Source organism: Erinaceus europaeus, chromosome 18 (assembly GCF_950295315.1).
Source record: "Erinaceus europaeus chromosome 18, mEriEur2.1, whole genome shotgun sequence".
In the NCBI taxonomy this organism is placed as follows: Eukaryota; Metazoa; Chordata; class Mammalia; order Eulipotyphla; family Erinaceidae; genus Erinaceus; species Erinaceus europaeus.
This window is the reverse complement of record NC_080179.1, coordinates 54,194,107-54,207,217: the sequence shown is the minus strand read 5'-3', so window position 1 is coordinate 54,207,217 and position 13,111 is coordinate 54,194,107. Positions and strand designations below refer to the sequence as shown.

The 13,111-nt window shown below is 39.9% G+C and overlaps 1 protein-coding gene across 4 annotated transcripts in view; it reads left to right on the top strand.

Moving 5' to 3' along the window:
- The window catches only part of ZRANB3 (zinc finger RANBP2-type containing 3), a 177,090-nt gene that overhangs the window by 44,370 nt on the left and 119,609 nt on the right, over positions 1-13,111 (top strand). For all 4 annotated transcript variants that reach the window (XM_060178035.1, XM_060178034.1, XM_060178033.1 and 1 more), the window contains one exon: positions 950-968. In XM_060178035.1, the coding sequence (XP_060034018.1) occupies positions 950-968 (19 nt within the window). The remainder of the gene's footprint in view (positions 1-949; positions 969-13,111) is intronic.

The following is a 13,111-nucleotide window of genomic DNA, read 5'->3' as shown; positions in this document are numbered from 1 at the left end:
ATTGTCTTGTACTTTAATTCAGCATTCTACCTCTTGGGAAAGACAAACTTTTTTTTTCCTCACAAGGGTTGTCACTGGAATTCTTTGTCTACACAATTCCACCACTACCTGTGGCCATTCATTTTCTTTTAGATAGAAGGTGAGAGAGAAAAAGAGGGGAAGAGAGAGAAGGAGAGATACTGCAGCACCACTCCACTGCTTCTAAAGCTTTCCCCTCTGCAGGCATGTACTCCTATTTGGTGGCAGAGGGCTCAAACCCAGGTGCTCCTGCATGACAAGTGTGCTTTCGTGGTGACCCAGCTCCCAAGAGCAATTTTTTTTTTTGCCTTCAGGGTTATTGCTGGGGCTCGGTGCCTGCACTATGAATCCACTGCTCCTGGAGGCTACTTTTTCCCCCTTTTTGTTGCTCTTGTTTATCGTTGTTAATATTATTGTTGTCATTGCTATTGTTGGATAGGACAGAGAGAAATCAAGAGAGGAGGGGAAGACAGAGGGAAAGAGAAAGACACCTGAAGGCCTGCTTCACCACTTGTGAAGCGGCTTGATCCGGGATCCTTACGGTGGTCCTTACGCTTTGCGCCATGTGCCATGGGTAGCCCGGCCCCCAAGAGCAACGTTGTTAAGGACAAAAAGGAAAGTCACTGATAGAATCACTTACCATTTTGCTCACATTTTTGAGGGTCACTGTACTTATCTTCATGGGTGGGCAGTGGTGAAGAACACATCTGAAGCTCTAACACTCCCACATAACCATATGCCATTGGCAGCTGGAGAGTCTTAGAAAATCAGCATGAGCTGGTGCTCTCATACACACTCATAAACACCCCTTTCTGGCTTAGTACTCAAACATTTGCAAAACCATTTTGTAGCAAGTTTCTTAGCCAGGACTTTGAAAGTGGTTGACTTTGACAATTAAGAAACTAATTTGGTTGTGTTTTTATTTTTTCAGGTGCATGGTGGCTGATGAAGTAAGTGTTTTCTGGACTTTTCTGCCTTTTATAAAAAAGTCTACCATCAATGTTCAGTAGTTGCTGTTTTACCAGAATTCTTGTTTTTTCATATAACTGTATGTCTATATGTGGAGAAAAGGAAGCTAAAGAAAGAAGACTGGGGGCATATTAATGTGAGAACGAACATGGGTGCATGTGTGCATGTGTGCACATGTCTGTGGTGTGTACACCTGGGACATAGTATAATTGGTATTAGTGATCCTGGTTTTTACATTGCTGGGGAAGGAATATACATTGAAATGCTGCCCTAAATGAAATTGTGCTTTTTCTCTACTTATCATAATATCATTTGCTTAAAAGCTAAACTTTTTTTTTTTTTAAAGAAGTGTGGAAAGACTTCAGATGGATGTTTTGTTTTTTTAATTTTTTCCTTTTTGTTGCCCTTGTTTATCATCGTTGTTATTATTATTGCTGTCATTGTTGTTGGATACAACAGAGAATTGGAGAGAGAGGGAGAGAGAAAGATAGACACCTGCAGACCTGCTTCACTATTTGTGAAGCGACTCCCCTGCAGGTGGGGAGCTGGGAGCTCTAACTTCGATCCTGAGGCTGGTCAGTGCACTTTCTTCCATGTGCACTTAACCCTCTGTGCCACTGCCTAGCTCCCAAAAGCTAAACTTTTAAGAGGCCAGGGTGGAGGAGAAGGGGGTTGCACAGTGGATAGGGCCTTTGATCTCAGGCATAGGGTTCTTTTTTCACCACCTGCATCCTATGTGCCAGTATTCCTCTGGTTCTCTCTTTTCTCTCTACCTCTCTCATTAACAAATGAATCTAAAAACAAACAAAAAAAAATTAAGACACACTCTTAAAGATTTTCCCCTAAAAGTTATAGTTAACAATTCTGCATAAATATGAAGCATAATGTTAAAATTGTATTTTATTTTTCCCCATTGTTGTCATTGCTGTTATTGTCTCTATCACTGTTGTTGTTGATGGATAGGACAAGGAGATATTAAGAGGGGAAGACAAAGAGGGGTTGAGAAAGATACCTGTAGACCTTCTTCACAGCTTGGGAAGCAATCCCCCTGCAGGTGGGGAGCCAGTGGCTCCAGCCTGGATTCTTAAGTTTTGCATTATGTGTGCTTAATCCAGTGTGCTACCGCCTGACCTCCAAAATTGTATTTTATTATTTCTAAACAAACTGCTACCTTTAAGTGGCATGTACTTGTATATGTCCATGTTCATGTGTTCTTACTGAGCCCCAAAAGGTTTTGTGTACGAGTCGTAATAAATGACATAAATTCTAGGCAAGGGTAGATAGCATAATGGTTATGCAAAAAGAAATTCTCAGGCTTGAGGCTCATAAGTCCTGTAGTCAGTTCCCTGCACTACCATAAGCCAGAGCTGAGCAGTGAAAACTACATACATTCTATAATTCTTTTCTCACTCAGATGAACATTTTTGTTAATGTCAACTATGAGTTTGTTTTGCCTCCAGGGTTATCGTTGGGACTCCATGCCAGCACAACAAATCCACTGCTCCTAAAGGCCATTTTTCATTTTTATTGGATAAGACAGAGAGAAATTGAGAGGGTGGGAGAAATAGAGAGGGAGAGAGACACCTGCAGACCTGCTTCACTACTCGTCAAGTGACTCCCCCCCCCTTATACTATGTACACTTAACCCCGTACACCACCGCCTGGCCCCCTGATATTCTTTATATACATTCTCAAAGTAATGTAAATCAATAAAGTTCTCATTTTAATACCAGTTAAAAATAATACCAGTTGGGGGTCGGGCGGTAGCGCAGCGGGTTAAGCGCACTTGGCGCAAAGCGCAAGGACCGGCCTAAGAACACCGGTTGGAGCGCCTGCGGGGGGTCGCTTCACAGGCGGTGAAGCAGGTCTGTAGGTGTCTGTCTTTCCCTCCTTTCTCCATTTCTCTCTGTCCTATCCAACAACGAACAGCATCAACAAGGGCAACAAAAGGAGGGAAAATGGCCTCCAGGAGCAGTGGATTCATGGTGCAGGCACTGAGCCCCAACAATAACCCTGGAGGCAAAAAAAAATAATACCAGTTAAAAATAATAGTAAAATGTGTACACTTAAAAATGGAACTGTAAAAATGTAGAAATTACTTTAAAAAAAAAAAAACAGCTTCCCAATAGCTCCCTTTTGTTTTTAGTTCCCTCATAAATAAATAAATAAATAAATAAATAAAAGTATGTATGTGGGGGTTGTGAGATAACTCAGCCAGTAGAGCACAGACTTTATCATGGCTGGTTTGGAGCCCTTAAGTACCTTCCTGTAGAAGGGGAGCTTCATAAGCAGTGAGTTGGTGCTGCTGTACCTCTTTTCTCCCTGTCTCTCACTATCTCTCACCTTCTGTCTTAAAAAAGGGAGGAGGGCAGGAGGAGGCCTTCCCAGTAGAGCGCACACATTATTGTGCCCAAGGATCTAGGTTCAAATCTCCTATCTCCATTTGCAGGGAGGAAGATTCACAAATGGCAAATCAGTGCTGCAGGTGTCTCTAGTTCTCCCTCACCATTGCTTTTCCCCACTTCATTTCTCTCTGTCACTGTGGAAATAAAAAATTAAAAGGGAGGCTTCAGGAGCAGCGGATTAAATATGAGACACCAAGCTCCAGTGACAACCATGCTGGCAAAATAACAAATAAAAATGAGAGTAGAAAAAATATTTAAGGGGTGGGGTGGTGGTGCACTGGGTTAAGTGCACATAGTATGAAGCACAAGGAGCCAAGTAGGTATCCCAGTTCAAGCCCCCAGCTATCCACCTGCAGTAGGGTTGCTTCATGAGTAGTGAAGCAGGTCTGCAGATGTCTTTCTCCCTCTTTTTTTTTTATTTAAGAAAGGATTAATTAACAAAACCATAGGGTAGGAGGGGTATAACTCCACACAATTCCCACCACCCAATCTCCATATCCCACCCCCTCCCCTGATAGCTTTCCCATTCTCTATCCCTCTGGGAGCATGGACCCAAGGTCATTGTGGGTTGCAGAGGGTAGAAGGTCTGGCTTCTGTAATTGCTTCCCCGCTGAACATGGGCATTGACTGGTCGGTCCATACTCCCAGTCTGCCTCTCCCTTTCCCTAGTAGGGTGGGTCTCTGGGGAAGCTGAGCTCCAGGACACATTGATGGGGTCTTCAGTCCAGGGAAGCCTGGCCGGCATCCTGATGACATCTGGAACCTGGTGATTGAAAAGAGAGTTAACATATGAAGCCAAACAATTTGTTGAGCAATCATGGACCCAAAGCTTGGAATAGTGGAGAGGAAGTGTTAGGGGGACACTCACTGCAAACTCTAGTGTACTTCTGCTTTCAGGTATATATTTTGCAGCAGTTTATAGATACGTGTGAACATATGCTCTCTCTCACAGAAACTGGTGTATATCTAGGTTATGGGACTTTGTTAGAAAGTGAACCACCTGAGATGGAATTAGAGTATACTATGAAAGGAAAGGTCTCACCTGAGTAATGAAGCTGAAGGGTTGTCATTCCACACGTGAAGTCTCTGGACACAGTCTAAAGTGAAGCATGTTGAGGTGGCAATCGTTGCGTTGGTTAGGTTGTGACTGGCGGATGCAATATTATTTGATATGGATTGGGAGAGGCATACAGGAAAGTGGGCCCTATCCAAGCGTTCCAGGACTTGGGGAAGTAGAGGCTCTATAGTGGAGATGTGAGGTTCCTGCTGTCTTAGGGTTCAAAAAGACAATGGATAGTTAATGTTATCATCACATTATTTGTTAATTGGGTTAACTTTGAAAAGTCCTTTTGTTATGGTTTGCTGTACAGTACCCAGTATCTTGTATATAGCTGTGCTATTGGTTGCTTCTGATCTACTTGGTCTAGGCTTTTGAGAGAGTCTGCATATCAATTACACAGCCTATATATTGAAAAGATTCAGTTTGTGTTTTGAAAAACTTCGAGACATACAATTAATTTCCCCCCGTCTTTCTCCCTCTTCCCTCTCAATTTCTCTCTGCCCTATCCAAAAAATAAAAGTAAATAAATAAAAATGGCCACAGGAGCAGTGGATTTGTAGTGCAGGCAAAAAATTTTATTACTGAGCCCCAGCAATAAAACCCTGGAGGCTAAAAATAAAAATAAAACCAAAGAGAGAGAAAGAAAAAAAATAAAGAAAGGAGGAGGGAGAGAGATGCTTGCATCATTGCTTCACAACTTGTGAATCTCCCCAGCTCTCTCATCCTCCATTCCCCCAGCAGGTGGGGACATGGGCTTGAAACCGAATCTATAAACACTGTAATAGATGACCTCCACCAGATGTGCCACCACTAGGACCCTAATTTAATAACTTTAATATTATCATTTAGTAATTCTCTTGGTACTTAAAAATAACTCCTTTAAAAAATATTTATTCCCTTTTGCCTTTGTTGTTTTATTGTTGTAGTTATTATTGTTGTTATTGATGTCATCATTGTTGGATAGGACACAGAGAAATGGAGAGAGGAGGGGGAGACAGAGAGGGGGAGAGAAAGATAGACACCTGCAGACCTGCTTCACCGCCTAGGAAGCGACCCCCCCACACCCCACCCCTGCAGGTGGGGAGCCTGGGCCTCGAACCAGTATCCTTACGCTGGTCCTTGCACTTTGTGCCACCTGCGCTTAACCCGCAGCACTATTGACCAACTCCCCAAAATAACTCCTTTTACGTCCATTGCATTAACTTTTTGTTGTCACTGGGACTTCACTGCTATAGGCTGATGTTTTTTCAGGTAGGAAGAGACATAGAGATAAAGATCAAAGCACTAATACTTCCTCCAATGTGGTGGTGGCCAGAGTTGTATATTTATGTCATTTTTCATCAACAAGGTTATTTTCTTGTTTGTTTTGTTGTGAGAAAGAGAGTTATCATAGCACTTCTCTGACATTTTAGGTGGTGGTAGAGGTTTAGCATTGTCTCAACCATGCAAGGAAGGCACACACTCCACTTATGAATAACTATCTGACTCTCCACCAGAATTTTTAAAACTCTGGTCTTTTATACCTATTTAACTTTTGGGTTTATTGTGTTAAATACTACCAATAAAGATAACTTATTTGCACACACACACACACACACAGACACACACACACATATATATATGTGTTACACACACAAATATATGTTATGAAAACCCAGTTTGTCATTCTTTTCCTAAAACTCTTCTTGTTCTTATCATAGTGATAGTAAAGTCAGAGTAGGAAATGTGATTTATAATTTGGAGGTCAATAAACTTTTGATTTTAAATTAAAAAATATATTTTGATGTGATGAATATTTGACCCATCAAATAGCTAAAAGCCTTAGAGAGCAATTTTATATCTCTGTTGTTGAATCTACTTTCTTTTATACTCATTTTGGAATACTGATTACCCATTTTGGAATATTGTGTAATTTAACTGTCTGCTATGATGACTTTCCTCTCTAGCTCAGTAACTTCCTTCACTAGTATTACTACCCCTTCTAGTACTTTTCCACTGTTATGTTTTGCCTATGTATTAAATCTTTGTTGAATTATACAATATACATACTGTATGTATGCTAATCATTAACTTTAAACTGAAATGTTGATTTAGGTTCTGTTTAATGTATTTCAACTATAAGTAATGAAATTTAAACCACAGTCTAGTTAGGTTGTTGCAGTATTGCCTGGGTCCTTTTATTTCTATATATTTTTAATTGAAGTAATATTGCATCATAACATGTAAGTTTCAGGTGAACATCACTGAAAATCAGCATGTGTGTATATTATATTAAGTTCATCATTAAAAGTCCAGTGCATTCCTTTATAGTATATAATTTTTAAAAATATTTAATTTACTTATTAATGAGAAAGATAGGAGGAAGGAGAGAGAAAGAACCAGACATCACTCTGGTACATAGGCTGCCAGAGATTGAACTCAGGACCTCATACTTGAGAGTCCAATGCTTTAACCACTGCGCCACCTCCCAGACCACTATAGTTTATGATTTTTAAAGAAGATTTTATTAATTTTCTAATGAGAAAGATAGGAGGAGAGAGAAAGAACCAGACATGACTCTGTTACATGTGCTGCCAGAGATTAACCTCTGGACCTCCTGCTTCAGAGTTCAATCTTTATCCACTGCACCACCTCCCAGATCACTGATTGTTTTTTTTTACTTTTTTTTTTTTTTTTTTTGCCTCTAATGTTATTGCTGGGGCTCAAATCCACTGCTCCTAGAAGCCATTTTTTCCCTTTTGTTGCTCTTTTTTAAAATTATTGTTGCTGTGGTTATTATTATTGTTGTTATTGATGTCATTGTTGTTGGATAGGGCAGAGAGAAATGGAGAGAGGAGGGGAAGTCAGAAAGGGGGAGAGAAAGATAAACACCTCAGACCTGCTTCACCTCCTGTGAAGCGACCCTCCCCCCCCTCCCGCAGGTGGGGATCTGGAGGGCTCAAACCAGGATCCTTGCCATGTGCAGTTAACCCACTGCGTTACCGCCCAACTCCCTTTAGCTTGTTTTTTAATAATGATTATTGAACCATTGAGTTCTTGTTTTATTGCTCTTCAGTTGAAATTTTTGAAAATGATTATTCATAAAAAGTTTAAACATGAAAAATAATTTTGCACAAACAACCCAGATAGTTTCATTAGATGCTCATGGGGCATTTTTCTTTTTTTTAATTATCGATTTAATAATGGCTTATGTATAAGATTTTAAGATTACAGAACTATAGTTCCACACAATATCCACCCCCAAAGTTCTTTGTCCACCTCACCCCACCCCCAACACACACAATCACACATAGTAACAACTTCAGTTCTCATCAGGTCTTTGAGGCAGTTTGGCTACTGTTTTTTTTTGTTTGTTTGTTTGATTTGTTGTTGATGTTTGGTTTTTTTTGGATAGAAACAAGAGGAATTGAGGGAGAAAAGGGAGACAGAGAAGGAGAATGATAAATAAAAAATTAAAGGGGGGGCAGGTGGTGCTGGTACAGCTGGTTGAGTGCACATGTTCCATTGTGCAAGGACCCAGGTTCAAGTCCCCAGTCCCCACCTGCAGGGGGAAAGCTTTGATAGTGGTGAAGCTTCCCTTGCAGATGGAGACTGGGGGCTTGAACCCATGTCCTTGCACATGGTAGCATGTACATTCAAGTCAAATGGGTTTGCCAATGCCCAGTCCTCCCCCCTCCTTTTTTTTCCTTCAGTTTTATGTCTTTTAATTCTCTGGTTTCCACATTTGACAGATACCATCTGTTATCCTTCACTTCCTTACTTTACTAAACATGATCACCTTCAGCTCCATTTTGCCCCCACAGGACACAGTACCATTCTCTATAACTGCAAGTAGTATTTCATTTAATATATGTCCCATAACTTCTTTATCCAGCCATCTGTAGATAGACATTTAGACTGTTTCCTTTTCTTGGCTGTTGTAAATAATGAAACTGTAAACACAGGGTTGCATATGTCCCTTTAAATTAGTGTTTTCATATCCTTAGGATATATGCCTAGAAGTGGTATTTTTGGACCATGCAGCATTGATATTTTTATTTATTTGAGGGCTCTATAATTTCTTTTTTTGCCTCCAGGGTTATCGTTGGGGCTCAGTGCCTGCACTACAGATCCACTGCTCCTGAAGGCTATTTTTTTCCCTTTTGTTGGCCTTGTTGTTTATCGTTGTTATTATTGTTGTTGTTATTGCTATTATTATTATACTATTATTGCTGTTATTATTATTATATGATTGTTGGATAGGACAGAGAAAAATCAAGGGAGGAAGGGAAGACAGAGAGAGGAAGAGAAAGACATCTGCAGACCTGCTGTCCGCTTGTGAAGCCACCCCCCCTATAGGTGGGAAGCCCGGGGCTCGAACCCAGATCCTTGCACAGGTCCTTGTGCTTCAAGCCACATGCACTTAACCTGCTGTGCTACCTCCTGGCCCCTTTATACCATTTTCTATGGCTCTTGTACCAGTTTGCTTTCCCACCAACAGTGTAACCTTGTGAACTTGGACTCTAACCTGGGCCTCAGACATAATAAGGCATATAACCTAATACGTGGCCAATATTTCTATCTCTCCAACTTTTTTTTTAAATATATACTCTATTGCAGGTTTAACAGTTTATAATACAGTTGTTGACACATAGATACTCACTACAGATGTTTAGTTTTTCTAGTCTTGAAAATCCTGGGGAAAAAAAAGAATCCTTTGGGTTTAATGGGGCAAAGGGGCAGGGGTGGTAGTGGTTAGAGCTTCCTACCATCAACAGATGAACTCACTTGGATAGTTTATCTGCTTTGCCATGTGTTCCCCCAGGTTTGAACCTGAGCCCTACTGTACTGGAGGAAGCTTTGCTACTGTGACACCCCATCTGTGTCTCATTTCTATATCTGAAATAGCCATGTTGGTGACACACCAGCAATGAAAAAAGAAAGAAAAGGAAAGGAAGAAAGAAAAAGAAAGAAAAGGAAGAAAAAAATTCTATAAGTAGGGTGTCGGGCGGTAGTGCAGCAGGTTAAGTGCAGGTAGTACAAAGCGCAAGGACCAGTGTAAGAATCCTGGTTCGAGCCCCCGCCTCCCCACCTGCTGGGGAGTCACTTCACAGGTAGTGAAGCAGGTCTGCAGGTAGGTGTCTATCTTTCTCTCTCCCTCTCTGTCTTCCTCTCTGTCTTCCTCTCTCCCTCTCTGTCTTCCTCTCCTCTCTCCATTTCTCTCTGTCCTAACAACGATGACAACAATAATAACTATAACAATAAAACAACAAGGACAACAAAAGGGAATAAATAAATAAATAAATTTTTAATTACTTTAAAAAATTCTATAAGTAGCACTGAGATTTGGAGTATCTTTGAGAAAACATAATTAAAATGTCTAGCATAGAATCTTCTTGCATCCCTTCAACTCATTCTGTAGTTTGAACATTTTTTATTTTGAAAACTAGCAAAGTACAAATAGTTGATTACATTTTCAATTTTAAAGAAGTTTGCCCTGATTTCTTTGGAGGCTGAAGTAATTTTGTTCAGGACTCCTGCTGTTTTACACAGCTGGATTATTACACTTTTCTCTCTGTTGTCTTGGGCAGAATTCAAAATGAAAAACAGATGTGACAGCAGTGGTGAGTTAAACCTTCCTCAGACCTTGAGACACAAATTATTTTACACGAATATAATGTTTACAACTGAGATAAGCATTGAAAATCACAAAGTGCTAATGCCATTATCACAAGGCAAGCCACCATTACTGTACATCAACACTTCTAAGCATATTATATGGAGGATATTGCCAACATCCAGTTTTACCTGTTTGTATTAAACAGAAGTTATTAATGAAGAGAAATTATTTAAAATTGAGAGGGTGGTTAAAATTAAATATCTCGCCATACTCTGTTTTTTGTTGTTGTTTTTTTTGCCACAGTGGACAAATGTTTAATCTAAAACTGGTCTTTATTTTACTTTTTTATATTTATTTATTTTCCCTTGTGCTGCCCTTGTTTTGTTGTTGTAGTTATTATTATTATTGTTGTGATTGATGCCATTATTGGATAGGACAGAGAGAAATGGAGAGAGGAGGGGAAGACAGAGAGAGGGAGAGAAAGATAGACACCTGCAGACCTGCTTCACCACCTGTGAAGCGACTTCCGTGCAGGTGGGGAGCCTGGGGCTCGAACCGGGATCCTTGCACCACCTGTGCTTAACCCGCTGCGCTACTACCTGACTCCCTAAAACTGGTCTTTATAATGAACAATATAAATCTCACAGGTACGATAATTGGTTACTTTAACAGCACTGACTCAGGTATCTTCTGTGTTTGAGGACATGTGGAGACTGAGAGGTTATAACATGAGTAAGATCTAGCATAAAAGACAAATACACAAATAACTCACCTAAATTTTGATATAGATCCTTTTCAATGATTGTGGTGAGAACCATAAATCCTATGTTATCATTGAAAGAATTAGGGAACAGTTTATATATCAGGTAGCCTAAGTATCTAGCTTTAAATCAGGCATCAGGAAACTCCTTGAAATTCAGTACACCTAGAAGTTTTTTGTTTTTGTTTTTGTTTTTAGGTTTCATTTGTAGTAGCCAAAAACGGGGAACAGTCATCATTTTCGTCAACATATAAATGAATAAACTGATCAGTCAAGTTGCTTTTTGTGTCACAAGGGTTTCTACTGGGACTTCACACCTGCATGATTCCACTGCTCCCAGCAAAATCTTTTTAGATAGAGGGGATATGCGACAGAAAGAGAAACAATACCGTAGCACCACTTCACTATTTGTGAAGCTTCTCCGCTGTGTGGTGCTCTTTCTATTTTAATAATTTTTATTGAGGGGGGTCCATAGTTTATAGCAAATACTGTTGTTGATACATGTATAAAATTTCTCAGTTTTCCTCTGTAATTTCATTTTTTTAAAACTTCTTTACTGGAAGCTTGCATGCCTGGAATAAACCCCACTTGGTCATGATGAACAATCTTTTTAATATACTACTGTATCTGGTTGGCTAGAATTTTGTTCAATATATTGGTCTGTATTTTTCTTTTTTTGGTTGTCTCTCTTTCTGCTTTTGGTATCAGAGTGATATTGGCTTCATAGAAGCTGGCAGGGAGTATTCCAGTGTCTTCAATCTTCTGGAAGACTTTTGAAAGTAAAGGTATAAGTTCTTCTTTGAAGGTTTTGTAGAATTCATTTGTAAAACCATCTGGTCCAGGACTTTTATTTTTGGGAAGATTTTTGATAACTGTTTCAATTTCATTAGCTGTGATGGGCCTGTTCATGTTATCCACTTCCTCTTTACTTAGTTTTGGAAATTGGTAGGTATCTAGGAAATCGTCCATTTCTTCCAGGTTCTCTAGGTTGGTGGCATATAGTTGTTCATAGAAGCCTCACATGATATGTTGGATTTCTGCAGTGTCTGTTGTGATATCTCCTCTTTCATTTACTATCCAATTTATTTGGGTCTTCTCCCTTTTTTCTTTTGTGAGTCTGGCTAAAGGTTTATCGATTTTGTTCACTCTTTCGAAGAACCAAATTTACTTTTGTTGATCTTTTGTATGGTTTTCCTGTTCTCAGTGTTATTGATTTCTGCCCTAACTGTAGTGATTTCTGTCCTTCTGGTTGCTTTAGGGTTCCTTTGTTGTTCTTCTTCTAGGTCTTTAAGATGTGCAATCAGGCTGTTTATTTGTGCTTTTTCTTGTTTCCTAATGTGTGCTTGTATAGCTATGAACTTCCCTCTTAGGACTGCTTTAGCTGTGTCCCAAATATTTTGATAGCTTGTGTTTTCATTTTCATTGAACTCTCGAAAAATTTTGATTTCTTCCTTGATTTCCTCTTTGACCCAGAAGTTGTTAAGAAGTGTACTATTGAGCTTCCACAGTTTGGGACTATCACTCATCTTTTGGTGATTGTTAAGTGTTAGTTTAATTCCACTGTGGTCTGAGAAGATGCTTGGGATGATTTCAATGCTCTTGAATTTTCTGATGCTGTCTTTGTGGCCTAACATATGGTCTATCCTTGAGAGTGACCCATGTGGACTTGAGTAAAATGTGTATTCCAGTTTTGGGATGAATGACTCTGAAAGTGTCCAATACTTCTTGTTTATCTATCTCTTCATTTAGCTCCCTTATATCTTTATTGATTTTCTGCCTGGATGACCTGTCCAATTGAGAGAGTGGGGTGTTGAAGTCCTTTACTATGACTGTATTGCTGTTAATATATTGCTGTAGCTCTTTCAGTAGACATTTGGTGTATTTAGATGGCTTCTCATTGGGTGTATAGAAGTTAATAATTGTTAAGTCCTCTTGATTGACTGATCCTCTGAACATTAAGTAGTGTTCATTCCTGTCTTTTAAAATCTTATCTATTTTTTTTTAAATTTTTTATTTAAGAAAGGATTAGTGAACAAAAACATAAGGTAGAAGGGGTACAACTCCACACAATTCCCACCACCCAATCCCCATAATCCCCCCTCCCATGGTAGCTTTCCCATTCTCTAGCCCTCTGGGAGCATGGACCCAAGGTCGTTGAGGGTTGCAGAAGGTAGAAGGTCTGGCTTCTGTAATTGCTTCCCCGCTGAACATGGGCGTTGACTGGTCGGTCCATACTCCCAGTCTGCCTCTTTCTTTCCCTAGTAAGGTGTGTCTCTGGGGAAGCTGAGCTCCAGGACACA